Raw genomic sequence first — 12,609 nt, forward strand, 5'->3', positions numbered from 1 at the left:
CTCTGATATTGTTAGCCCCTCATATTTCCCCTCGCTTCATTTGCCCTAGAGATCTTTCCTTAGCGGTACAGATAGAGCTGCTTCAGTTCGTGTTTGAAAGCTACACGGTATCCCATTCTGTGAATGATCTCTCATTTATTCAGTTAACTTTCCTGTTGATGGGACCATTCCAGTACTTTGTAAGCAGTGCTGTAGGAATTACAGAATTTTACACGGCCGGTGGAAGACTGTAGGAAAAACCCCTCAGGGGAGGGGCTGCTGGGTCAAAGGGAGAAGCAGTTGTGGTTTGGTTGCCCAGCTCTCTCGTTACAGATTTCATCAGTTTATTATCCTGCTGCCTGATATGAAGTCCCCCTTTCTCCACACCCTCTTCAGCACGGAATGTTGTCAGGTGTTTTGATTTTTTTCACATCTGATAGGTGAAAAATAGAATTTTTCAGTTTTCATTTACATGTCTCTAATTGTGTGAAGCTGAGCATAGTTTCCTGTCTTAGAAGACGTTTATATCTCCCTTTGCCTTTCCGTCCTGTTTCATTTTATTATGCAGTGTATGAAACTTATTTGTTAAGAAAATTAACCCTCATTTAAGAGATCCCGTGATTTTTCCAGTGTGGTGTTGTTTTTGCCTTTGTTTCTGTTGTATGGGGGTGTTTTCCTATGGAAATTTCTTTTGTTGTTTGATTTATCTATCATTCTTTTTGTTTTTCTTTTATTAATTTTTGTCTTTTTTTTGTCCTTTTTTTTTTTTTAATATCATTCTTTTCTTTGACAGCCTTTGTGTTCTACTCAGAAAGGCTTTCCCCTTTCTGAGAGAATAAAAAAATTCACTCAAGGTTTACTTGGTTTTCTTATGATTTTACTTTTGGCATCAGAAGTATTTCTTTTTTGGAATCGGTTTTGACGTGACCAGGGGCCCAACCTTATTCTTTTTCCTCAGCTGGCCAGTTGTTCCAAGACCACCTGTTGAAGAACTGTCTTCATCCTACTGATTGGAAGGATGAATATTTATATAAACTAAATTACCATGTATTTTCATTCTGCTTTTGTACTTTCTATTCTGTTCTATTGATCTAATTGTGTACCAGTACCACCTTGCTCTCATTAATCGTTCGGTTCATTTCATTTATTCACTTAATTAGCCAATATTTATTGTTTCCTATAGGCCAAATACTATTCTAGGAGCTAAGTGTACAGCAGTGAACAAAACAATCAAAGAGGGAAAATGCTCTGTTAGAAGAGATATGTTCTAGTAAGGCAGGTGCTGGCGCACGATGGCCCCAGGCTACCTCCAGCCTGCTGCCTCTTTCGGTAAATAAACTTTTATTGGGACATAGCCATGCCCATTTCTTTATGTATCGCTGTGGGTGATTTTGTAGTTGAGACAGGACCGTGTGGTCTGCAGAGCCTAAGCTATTTTCTATCTGGACCTTAACAGAAAACGTTTGCTGGCTCCTGTACTCAGGAGAGACTGAGAGCAAAGAAGATAGGTAAAAAAGATATGAGCTATAGAGTGACAGGTGCCATGGAGAAAGATAAAGCAGGAAGTGGGGTAGGGGCTGTTGGGTTGGATTTACAATTTTAAACAGGGTGGTTTGGGGAGGCCTCCCTGAGAAGGTAGGTGTTTGAGAAAGGAGCCAAGTGGAGGTGAGGACGTCAGCCTCATGGAGGATTGAGAGCAGGGGCGTGGCAAGAGCTGATTCAAGCATGGGGACCAGTTAGGGAGCTGGGCAGGAATAGAGGCAGGAGATGGTGGTGCTTGGCCCCGGTGCCAGGGTGGCTTGTGAGAAGTGGTTGGCTTCCAGGTACCTGTAAAGGTAGAGTCAGCGCAGCGATGCAGAGATGAAGTCAGAGAGTTCTGCAGGAAGGCAAAAACCAAAACCGAAAATCAATGGTAGAATTTAACAGATCTGTAAATTAACATATCTGTCCAAGTAAGAGAGGACTGAAAACTTTCCGCTGGAGACAGCTTCTGGTGAGACAGTAGCTAGAGGTGATGTGGGATTAAGGGAGGGTTTTTGGTTTGTTTCCTTAAAGTTGGGTGACTCTTGAGTTCTTTCTTAGGGTTAGAAGTGAAGAAACTAATCCATGGTAGCTTAGACAATAAGAAATTTATTAAAATAACCAACAAAGGGGCTTCCCTGTCCAGTGGTTAAGAATCCGCCTTCCAGTACAGGGGATGCGGGTTCGATCCCTGGTCGGGTAACTAAGATCCCACAAGCCGCGGGGCAGCTAAGCCCACGCGCCTCAACTAGAGCCCGTGTGCTGTAAACTACAGAGCCCACGCGCTCTGGAACTCGCGCGCCACAGCTACAGAGCCCACGTGCCCTGGAGCCTCCATGCCACAACTAGAGAAGAGAAAACCCGCACGCCACAACTAGTGAGAAGCCCATGCACCACAGTGAAGAGCCAGCGTGCCGCAACGAAAGATCCCGCGTGACTCAACGAAGATCCTGCGTGCTTCAACTAAGACCCAACGTAGCCAAAACTAAATAAGATAAATAATTTAAAAATTTTTAAAAATTTTAAAAATTTAAAAAAATAAAATAACCAACAAGGACCTACTGTATAGCACAGGGAACTATACTCAGTATTTGTAATAACCTATAGGAAAAGAATCTGAAAAAGAATATATACACATACATATGTACATGTATATATAACGGAATCACTTTGCTGTACACCTGAAACTATACTTCAATAAAAAAATTTGTAAATTTTTTACAAATTTGTAAAATCAACTATACTTCAATAAAAAAAATTTAAAAAAATAAACAAAATTTTTGGCTAACAATCTGTAGAAGAGTTGAAAACTAAAGCCTCCAGAAGACTAGGAATGCCCAATACTAAGGACTTGAGTGGCCCCACTGTCTCCATCTCCTATCTCCACTGTCTCTGGCCCTTTTCCAGCCTTCAAGTCGACCTCGTCCACGTGGCAGGACAGGCAGCCAACAGTCTGTGGGTTTTTTGTTTGCAACGCGGAAGGGTTGTGTAGTTTGTGTTGATGGTGACATGAGGATTTAGCTTTCTAGTATGTTTTAATATCTGATAAGAATCATGATCCCACATCACTCTGAATTTTCCTGGCTGTTCTTATTTTAAAACATTCTCTTGGCATTTTCTATTGGGTCATGTTAAATTAATAGATCAAATTAGTTAGAATTGCTCCCTCTATGATTTGAATATTCTATTATTATTATGCTTGCCATGGTGATCTGTGATCAGTGATCTTTGACATCACTACTGTAAAAAGACTGACTTGCTGAAGACTCAGGTGCATATGCCTACATCTGGGACCTTGGAAAGAATATGAGGGGCAGGGTTTGAGCCCCAGATGCTGTTGAGCCACTGGATTCCCAAGCTTCAGTTGCCTTATTTATTTATTTATTTATTTATTTATTTATTTGCGGTACGCGGGCCTGTCACTGTTGCGGCCTCTCCCGTTGTGGAGCACAGGCTCCGGACGTGCATGCTCAGCGGCCATGACTCACGGGCCCAGCCGCTCCGCGGCATGTGGGATCTTCCCGGATCGGGGCACGAACCCGTGTCCCCTGCATCGGCAGGCGGACTCTCAACCACTGCGCCACCAGGGAAGCCCTGCCTTATTTTTAAACCAAAGACTGAGGTTTTACACTAAACTGAGGTTATCCCCACCTCATCAAGTTGCCATGAAGAGGTAACAGGTGAAAGGGCTTTATAAACTGTAGAGTGCAGGGCAAACGTGAGCCGTCATCACTGTCAGTGCTGTTGAGCTGTTGGCACAGTTACGTCCCCCATTCAGTGTCATGCAGAATGAGGTAGAGAATCTGTGGCCGGGTGGTTGTAGAGCACGGAGCTGGGCGTGGGAGGCGCGGGTTCTTCTCCTCACACAGCTGCGTGCCTTCTTCCATGCGTCCCCAGACTCACTAGTCTATAAAGGGCTCTCCCAGTTCTGAAGTTCAAAGCCGGTAGCTTGTGAAAGCAGGTCACTCACTGCAGGCAGGGGAGGTGGCTGGATCCCCGTAGTCCCATTTCGAGCTGGAAGATACCAGTTTTTCTGATAGAGCCCATCCTCATTATTCACGGATTCTGTATTACAGATTTACCTACTCAACAGAAATTTATCCATAACCCCGAAGTCGTCAGTACCTTTTTGGTGCTTTTGTGGTTAATCGCAGACGTGTACAGAGTGGTGGGAAACTCTGAGTCACCCGAGGTAGGTGCACGGTCCCAGCTGAGGTTGAGCAAGGTGACACCACGCCTCCTTGTTTCAACTCATCATTTTTGTGGTCTATATAGTGCCATGTATTTGCATTTTTGTGCTTTTTGGTGGTGATTTTGCTGTTTAAAGTGGCCCCAAGCGTAAAGCTGAAGTGCTGTATGGTCTCAAGCAAGAGAAGGCTGTGATGGTCCTTATGGAGAATATACATGTAGATAAGCTTCGTTCAGGCACGAGTTACAGTGCTGGTGTCCTGGAGTTCAATGTTAATAACCCAACTATATATTAAATAAGGTGTCTTTAAACAGAAACACGTAAGACAAGGTTATGCATATTGATCGGTGGACGAAATTGTAACCAGAGACTTGCAGGAACTCAGCCCTGTATTTCCCTAGGAGCAGTCGTTCGGTATTTGCTAATTCAGTGTCTGTGGCTACTTTATAGAACATAACTACCATGGATTATGAGAACAGATTGTAAGGCCCACAGCCCAGCAGGGAGCAGCCTGGGGGTGTGGAGCTGTCCGTGGTGCTGCCCCAGTGAGTGGCTCAGCATCTGGGGCTGCATCTCTCCCATAAGTCTGTCATCCACTGGATTCAAGGGTCCTGTGGCCAGATGGCAGGGAGACAGGGACGGAGAGAGTCATGGAGATTAGGGAGCTCTCTGTTGGACTGGCGGCTCTCAGGGTTTATGACCCAGGGGATTTCTTGCTGGACGGGTCTTGGGAAAAGCTGGTACTGATTTCACAGGCCACGCAAGGGTCCAGTTACCCCTCATGTGTCTGTTCACACAGTTACTGCACCGCGTAGTTTAGGGACACTGGCAGGTTTGGGATCCATGACCTCATCTGCGCGAGCCACACTGCCGACAGGGACACACGAAGCAGCAGTGCAGAGGGTCCCCCCGAATGTACACGTGGACAGAACTTTACGGCTTACAAAGGACTTTCGTACTGGCCTCTCCCCCCGCCCCCCGTCCTCACTGTTGGTTCTGGGAGGGTGGCAGGTTAGACCCCTCTGACAGATGGAGTTCCTGGGATCCAGAGGGGTGCAGTGGCCACCTGGCTGGGAGGCAGGAGAGTCAGGGCCTGAATTCAGGTATGTCTGGCTGTAGATCCACGCGCTGTACTGTGCTTCCACGAGTCTGGACACTCTCTGTGACCTTGACCCTTCCTAGCTTCTGGACTTGGACTGTCTCCTATCCCACCCTCCTCTCCTCCCTCTGAAGGTGGGGAGTCCCTTCTCTGTCCCCCTCCTCTCACTTTAATGAGCCTTATGACATTCATCAAAAGTCGTACATTCATGGGAAAAAGTGGTGTCATCTTACTATTACAAATATTAAAAGTAGGGCTTCCCTGGTGGCGCAGTGGTTGAGGGTCCGCCTGCCGACGCGGGGGACGCGGGTTCGTGCCCCGGTCCGGGAAGATCCCACGTGCCGCGGAGCGGCTGGGCCCGTGAGCCATGGCCGCTGAGCCTGCGCGTCCGGAGCCTGTGCTCCGCAACGGGAGAGGCCACGACAGTGAGAGGCCCGCGTACCGCAAAAAAAAAAAAAACCAAAAAAACCCACAACATATTAAAAGTAAAAACAAAGAAAAAAGAAAACATATTTCCTGTGAGGTAGAGCAGCTCCTGCCTTTTGGGCGTGTGACGTATGTAGTTGTGGTCAGTGTGTGTACAGCCTGAGCTTCCGCTCTTTCACCAGACGTATTACACGCATTTCCATGTACCTACTTGTCTTCATAGGCATCCTTTTAAAAGACTGACGGAGATTAGGTTTAGTACATACAGCATAATTTACCTAGATTAAATGTCAATAATTACAGAACATTACTTTCTTTTTCTCCTTCCTTATTATTATGATTATTGTTGTTATATTATTTGCTCTCATTGATACAGAGGGAATGTCTTTCTGCAAAAGGCATTTATTTACTTTACTCCTATTTTTTCTTTTCCATAAGATAGATTCACAGAAGCAGGAAAATGCTCACTTGCTTTTCACACAGGATAGAGTGATTTTTGTTCTCTAGCCATATATGAGAGCTCCCAGTTCAATGTACTCTTCCCAGCTTTGGCTGTCGTAACTTTTTAGCAACTTTATTGGAGTATAATTTATGTAAAATAAACTGTGTCCGTGTAAAGTAAGTAATTGGATGAGTTTTGATGGTTGTGAAAGCACCACCAGAAACAGAACGTTTTGGGGCAACTACCAGTCTGCTTTCTGTCACTGTAGTTGTACCTTTTCTGAAGCGTCATGTGAACGTGGCCTTTCAGGTGTAGCTTTTTCTATGCCTGACGTTCACTCAGCATGATGATTTTGAGATTTATCCGTAGTGCAGTGCGGATCAGTAGTTTGTTCTCATTGCCAGGAACATTGAGTGGCTACGTCGTGTTTCACGTGTACCTCCTCCTGGTTTCCAGTTTGGGTTTACTAGGGACAAAGTGTCTGTGAACACTTGTATACCAGTGTCTCTGCCAGACACATGCTTCATTTCTCTGGGCAAGTACCTGGGAATGGCTGAATCACTGGTAAATATGTGTTTAACTTTGTCGAATCTGCCAGTTTTCCTAAGTGGTATTTTTTTTTCTTTTTGCACTCTTTTTTTAAAATTATTTATTCATTTATTTATTGTTTTTGGCTGCGTTGTGTCTTCGTTGCTGCGTGCAGGCTCTCTCTCGTAGCAGCGAGCGGGGGCTACTCTTCCTTGTGGTGTGTGGGCTTCTCATTGCGGTGGCTTCTCTTGTTGCAGAGCTCTAGGCATGCGGGCTTCAGTAGTTGTGGCACACGGGCTTCAGTAGTTGTGGCACGTGGACTCAGTAGTTGTGGCTCTCGGGCTCTAGAGCACAGGCTCATTAGTTGTGGCACACGGGCTTAGTTGCTCCGCGGCATGTGGGATCTTCCCGGACCAGGGCTCAAACCCGTGTCCCCTGCATTGGCAGGTGGATTCTTAACCACTGTGCCACCAGAGAAGCCCCGTGAATTCTTTATTACATGGACATTAGTTATTTATTGTGAATTTCCCTCCGCTGGTTTTCATGTTCCCTTTGATTTCAGCCATGCTTCTCTTGGGCATAAGGGGAATTTTGAGTGCTCCGGGTCGGGGGCAGCTCTTGACCTTTGCGATTTCTCTTCTGGCTTTAAACTGGGTGTCCTGGGTGTGGCCGTGGTCTGCGTGTCTGTTCCGCCAGTGTCTCTGGGTGTGGTGCCCACGGCTGGTCCTGGCAGTGGTTCTAGCAGGCCTCTCCCCACCTCATGGGTGAGAGAGGCAGGTGCGTGGGGTTTCCCTGAGAGAGTAGAGTTTCTTCCTACTCAATGACAATGAGTTTGTCATTGGTACTGAAGTAGTTACGCTAATGATAACATCCGTGTGGTGTCCACAGCTGACAGCGAACTTCTAGCCCCCCTGTGCCTTTCGGAGCGTGCTGGTGCTGGGTCTCCCAACCTGCACCTGCCGGGCGCACAGGGGCTGCAGGTGCTCAGAAAGGCGGGGCCGGGTTGGGCCCTGTCTGGTCGCCCAGGGGTCTTCTTAGCACACGCGACAGGCCCACCTGCCTGTGGAGCCTGGGCGAGCTGAGTGAGGGGGCTGCAGCCCTTGTGTCGTGTGGTGTTTGGGGCATCTTCGGAAGATCTTTCTGAGTCAGGGCCCTTGCGACTGAAATAAAGTGGCAAGTCCAGGCCCTGTGTCCTGCGTGGGGCACCCAGGCCTCAGGTGGACAGTGGCTGGGCCACGTCCCTGCTGTGGTCACCTGGACAAGTCACCCACCTCACTGAACCTGCTTCCTGTTAACTTGGGACAACCCATTATTCACACAGCGTTTATCGAGCGCCTGCTGTGTGCCTGGCTCTGCTCTGGGCACTGAAATCTGATGGTCATCCACACAAGTCCCTCCTCCTGAGCTGCTTTCATGCAGTGGGGGACAGACAGCAAACCGATATGAAACACCAGTGGTGATGATGGCAGTAAAACAGGGTGCTGTGACAGGGAAGCCCCTCGGGCCACGTTTAATGTGGTGTCCAGAGAGGCTCTCTGAAGAGGTGAGAGCCGTCTAAGCTGCAGCTGGAATGACAGGAAGGAGATGCCTGTGCAAAGGCACCGGCGCAGAGAATCGGAGGGGGAGGAGGCCAGCAGGGCTGGTGAGCAGCGCGAGGAGGGGCTGTCTTGGAGAGCTTTCTCAGAACTTTGGGTTTTACTCCGAATTCCCTGGGAAGGTTCTAAGGGGGGCAGGGAACGATCTTTAAATAAAGATCCTGTGGCTGTGGTGTGGAGGGCAGACTGTCGGATGGGAGTGGAAGGGGCAACCAGTGCATTCTAGGGGTGATGGCAGCAGCCCGGGTGGGGAGCTGGCAGTGAGGGGGACTTTCTGATGGCCACGTGGGCTGGAAGCGTACGGGGGGGGGGCTGGTCCCCTCTGAGAGGTTGTTTGGGAGTGGCCCGTCGGGGTGGGGGGCCGGCAGCCGGCCCGGGGTGACCTTCGGGCTGGGCGCCAGCAGCCCCTGTGTGAGCTGAGCCTTTGCGTTAGGAGGAAGTACTGGCAGGCAGTCTGCTTCACACTCTTGGGACCTGCAGACTCCCTCACTAACCGGGCGGGATGAGCTGTGAAGAAAGTGGTTTTTCAGCATTTAAAGCAGGGACATGGGACCCCTTGTGTGGCCCCCACTGGGCCAGGCCTGGCGGCACGTGGAATCCTAGAGAATACAGTGGCATGTACTTTGTGCCACCTCCAGCACTCCACTCCCGCATGCAAACCCTGCATCCTCCCCCAACCCCAGAACCCCTCCCTCATCGCGCTCCCGGGGTTGCCAGCTGCCTGCTAAGCGCTTTGCATTCATTATCTGGGTCCAGCATTTTCCAAGAATGTCAGCGCGGGGGTCTGACAGGTCTGAGGACTTGGCGGTTTCTAACTCTGTGATCTTGGCCTCCTTTTTAACCTCTTGAGAGTCAGCTGCGTCTGTGAAACGGGGCAGTAGACATAACAGAATGCAGGCAGAGTTTAGTGAGATGATCTACGTAGCTCTACCTGGTGCTCACTCTACATGGCAAATGTGTAACAAATCGTAACCATCTGGGTGCCCGAGGTACCATGAGGCTCCTTCTGCTTGCAGAATAAAAGGAGAGTGCCGCCCGAGGGGGGCAGCGCTTGACCCTGAGTGACGCTGATGGTGAACTTGTACTTCACTGTGGCAGGTGGTGGGGACTGGAGACCTGACCCACTGCTTGTCACTTCTGTACCCTCCGCGGGACCAGGAAGCAGTCGCGTGGGCAGTCTGAGCATTTCGCCTGATCGGCCTTCTGCTGGGCTTTGGGCTGAGGGAGCTGAGAGTAAACAGAGTCACGGGAGAGTTCCTGTTTTGTTTGGAATAACACGGCCCCTTTGCTTAGTTTTGTAGGGATCTGTAGGGGCGTGAACTGGGCGTCGCCTGTCGTAAAGGTGTGGCAGGAACATCCGGGCGGTGATGCAGAATGATGCGGATGGCGGCGACATTCCACCTGCTGCCTGCCAGCTCGCGGATGCGGCCGTCAGTCCTGCGGCCTCTCCCAGCCTGTGCCGCCAAGGCTGATGGGTGGCCTTTGTCTTAATCAGGCTCGCTGACCTGGACGCCTCACTGATGAGGCCTCTTCTGTTTCCCTCACATGGGAGCCAGGCAGGGCGTGGGAGTGGGCGGGCTGCAGACTGCCTGTGGCAGCCCTGCAGAGGGCAGAGGACAGGAGCTGGTGTGGAGCCTGGGTCTCTGGTCATGGTGATGTAAGCAAAGGCTGGGGTTTTCTGCCTGTGGCTCAGTCTTCCAGAGCCTGATGGCCGACTACCCGGAGGAGGGGGCATGGGCTGCAAGTCAGGGGGCCTGGCCAATCCCTGTACCGCCTGTGAGGACAAGGGAGAGCCCCGCATCAGCGGCCCCCAGGTTCCCGCCTCCAAGGTTGGGTTAGGTCAGGTCCTTCCAGGACCCAAGTGCGAGGGCTCAGTCACGGTGGTAAAGTAGTTTCTGGAGAAGAGAAAGAAACCAGGAGCAATTTAATATCTTGGGTTTCTAAGAAACAGCTCTGCAGCATATCTTGGAATTTTGTCGGATCTGTCTAGACACCCGCCTTTGTGGGTCCCACTCTGTGCCAGGCGCGGGCTCTCCATGCCCATGGTCTCAGTCTGTGTTCACCCCCAGAAACCTGGGGGTCAGAGAGGCTGTGATGCTTGCCCGCTGTCACGTGGCAAGTGCAGAGCTGGAGTGGAAACTCAGTCCTTCCTACCAGAGCCTGTGGGCTTTTTCTCCTTGTGTGAGAAAGAGTACCGTAAAGATTTATCATAAAGGAATCCTGTTTGTAATAAAAAGAAGTCAGTCAGTCTGGCATGCCGAAAGGCTCCGTGGCGCCAGGGTGAGGGTTAGGGTCGATGTCCTCCCTGCTTCCTGCCTGCAGCTGAGCGTGGTTGGCAAAGGGGCAGCTGTTCCTTTAAGTCGGATTCTCCGTGGGAGCTGCGGCAGCCTGGGGTGGGGATGGGGGGAGGGAGGTGCCTGCCTGACAGATCTCCCCTCCTAAGCCCTTCCGGCTCCCAGCCAGACAGCCTGCCCATGACGTTCCCTCTGAGTCCGTCTTTCCTTCCCCACCGAAGCTGCTGATTCACCCACAGGCTGGAGTCCACTGTGCCATGGGGGGGTCTCGTGGCCTTGAGCCTCTTTGGGTGCCCCATGGTGGGGTGTGAGGGAAAAGGGGGCTCTGAACATCACAGAGTCCTGGCTGCTTTCTGACCAGAAACACAGGTCGGGGGCGGGGTGGGGGACAGGGCCCGGGCCCGGCCAAGGTCACGGGGCTGGGGCCAGGTTGACCCATCCTTCCTCACTCCTCTCTGGCCTCCCTGTGCAGGGTGCTTCAAGGATGACCGCATCGTCTTCTGGACTTGGATGTTCTCTACCTACTTCATGGAGAAGTGGGCCCCGCGGCAGGACGACATGCTCTTCTACGTGCGCCGGAAGCTGGCGTACGTGGGCAGCGAGGGTGCCGTCGACGGGCGGAAGGTGAGTGGCCCCTCGGGGCCCAGCCAAGCCTCCCTGGAGGTCTGCTCTTGGTGTGAGAGAGGGGCTTCCCTGCAGTCCTTGTGCAAGTCGAGAGGGGAACATGGTGTTCATTTAGCACCTGCCAGGCTTCAGGAACTGTGCAGGGATGGCCACACACACGTCTGATGGCGGGATGCGCTGGGCTTGTGTAGATAGACATCATTATTAATCTTCACCACGACCCTGGAAAGCAGCGATTATCATCACTGTAGTACCTTGGAGGAAACATGGACAGAGGCTGGGTGATTTGGCCAGCATCTCATAATTAGTAAATAAATGGGGGAGCAAAGATTTTGACCCCAGCGGGCTGGGGTCCTCCCTGGCCGCGGGCAGTTGAGCCGGCTTGGTGACGATGCTGTGCCTACCAGTCCCTGAGCGCTCACCACGCACCCGACACGGTGCTGAGCTCTCTGCCTCCCGATCTCGTGTCTTCCCAGCGACCCAGCAGGGCAGGGGTTATTATCCCCGCTTTACAGAAGAGGAAGCCGAGGGCTCACAGGTGGAATGAGTCGCCTCACGTGTTTCATCCGCTAAGTTTGTGTAGAGCAGTTGATCGAACAGACTTTGCATGTTTTTCAGAAGCTTTATTTAGTATTTTGTAAAATGTTTAAGCAACCTGTATGCCAAACATGGAAACACGTTGCTTCCCTTTAAATACACGGAAACGGGAGGGCCGTGGAGGCAGGTCTTTGCAGCGTGCCCACCGCAGGGCCTGCAGCCCCGGGCCGGGGCTTGTTACCTGGGGCTGGTGCCTCCCCTGCCGTGTGCCTGCTCTTTGAGCCTGACGCGTGATGGGTTTTCTGCAGATGGACAGGCCTGGTACCCGCTGCAGAGGAGGCATGGTGGCTTGCAATGCCGGCGGCCGCATGGCTGGTCTGGCCGGGCTGCGTGTCATGCAGGAAGGCCCAGGGGTGGGCCAGGGTCCTCTGCTGTCCATCTGGTGTCTGCAGCAGCTGGCTGTGTGGCCGCGTTGTCACTGGGGCCAGTGGGCACTGGGACCCTGAAGTGCATCGCGTGGCGCCAACACAGTGTGGCAACTGCAGTGACCAGAATTTGGGTTTTTTCCCCAGAGCCCTGGGAAACACTGAGCCTGACAAACCAACGAAGGGGACGTGGTCAGAGTTCCATGTGGCAGGCTCTCGGGCATAGGTGGGGGAAGGGCTGGGGGGCGTCAGAGTAGAAGTGAGGAGCTGCCGTGCTGCGCCGAGCCGGGCGGAGGGAGGGGTGTCGGGGTGGGGTCAACTCCGAGGAAGGCCCAGGAAGTGGGCTTAACTAGCAGGGCTTCAGGTGATTGAAGGTGGGGCGGAGGGAAGGCTTGGCCTGGCAACCAGGTCTCTGGCTTGGGCCCGGGGTGAATCTGGAGGGGACGCAGG

General features: G+C 51.3%; 1 protein-coding gene across 5 annotated transcripts in view; it reads left to right on the forward strand.

The window, feature by feature from the left end:
• KIAA0930 (KIAA0930 ortholog) overlaps positions 1 to 12,609 on the forward strand; it is a 43,595-nt gene that overhangs the window by 15,456 nt on the left and 15,530 nt on the right. For 4 of the 5 annotated variants that reach the window (XM_060165149.1, XM_060165145.1, XM_060165148.1 and 1 more), the window contains exon 2: positions 11,046 to 11,197. In XM_060165149.1, the coding sequence (XP_060021132.1) occupies positions 11,046 to 11,197 (152 nt within the window). Of the gene's footprint in view, positions 1 to 4,076; positions 4,193 to 11,045; positions 11,198 to 12,609 lie in introns of all 5 variants that reach the window. The other variant, XM_060165147.1, reaches the window with a different exon arrangement.

The sequence above is a fragment of the Lagenorhynchus albirostris genome, chromosome 11, assembly GCF_949774975.1.
Source record: "Lagenorhynchus albirostris chromosome 11, mLagAlb1.1, whole genome shotgun sequence".
Classification (NCBI taxonomy): Eukaryota; Metazoa; Chordata; class Mammalia; order Artiodactyla; family Delphinidae; genus Lagenorhynchus; species Lagenorhynchus albirostris.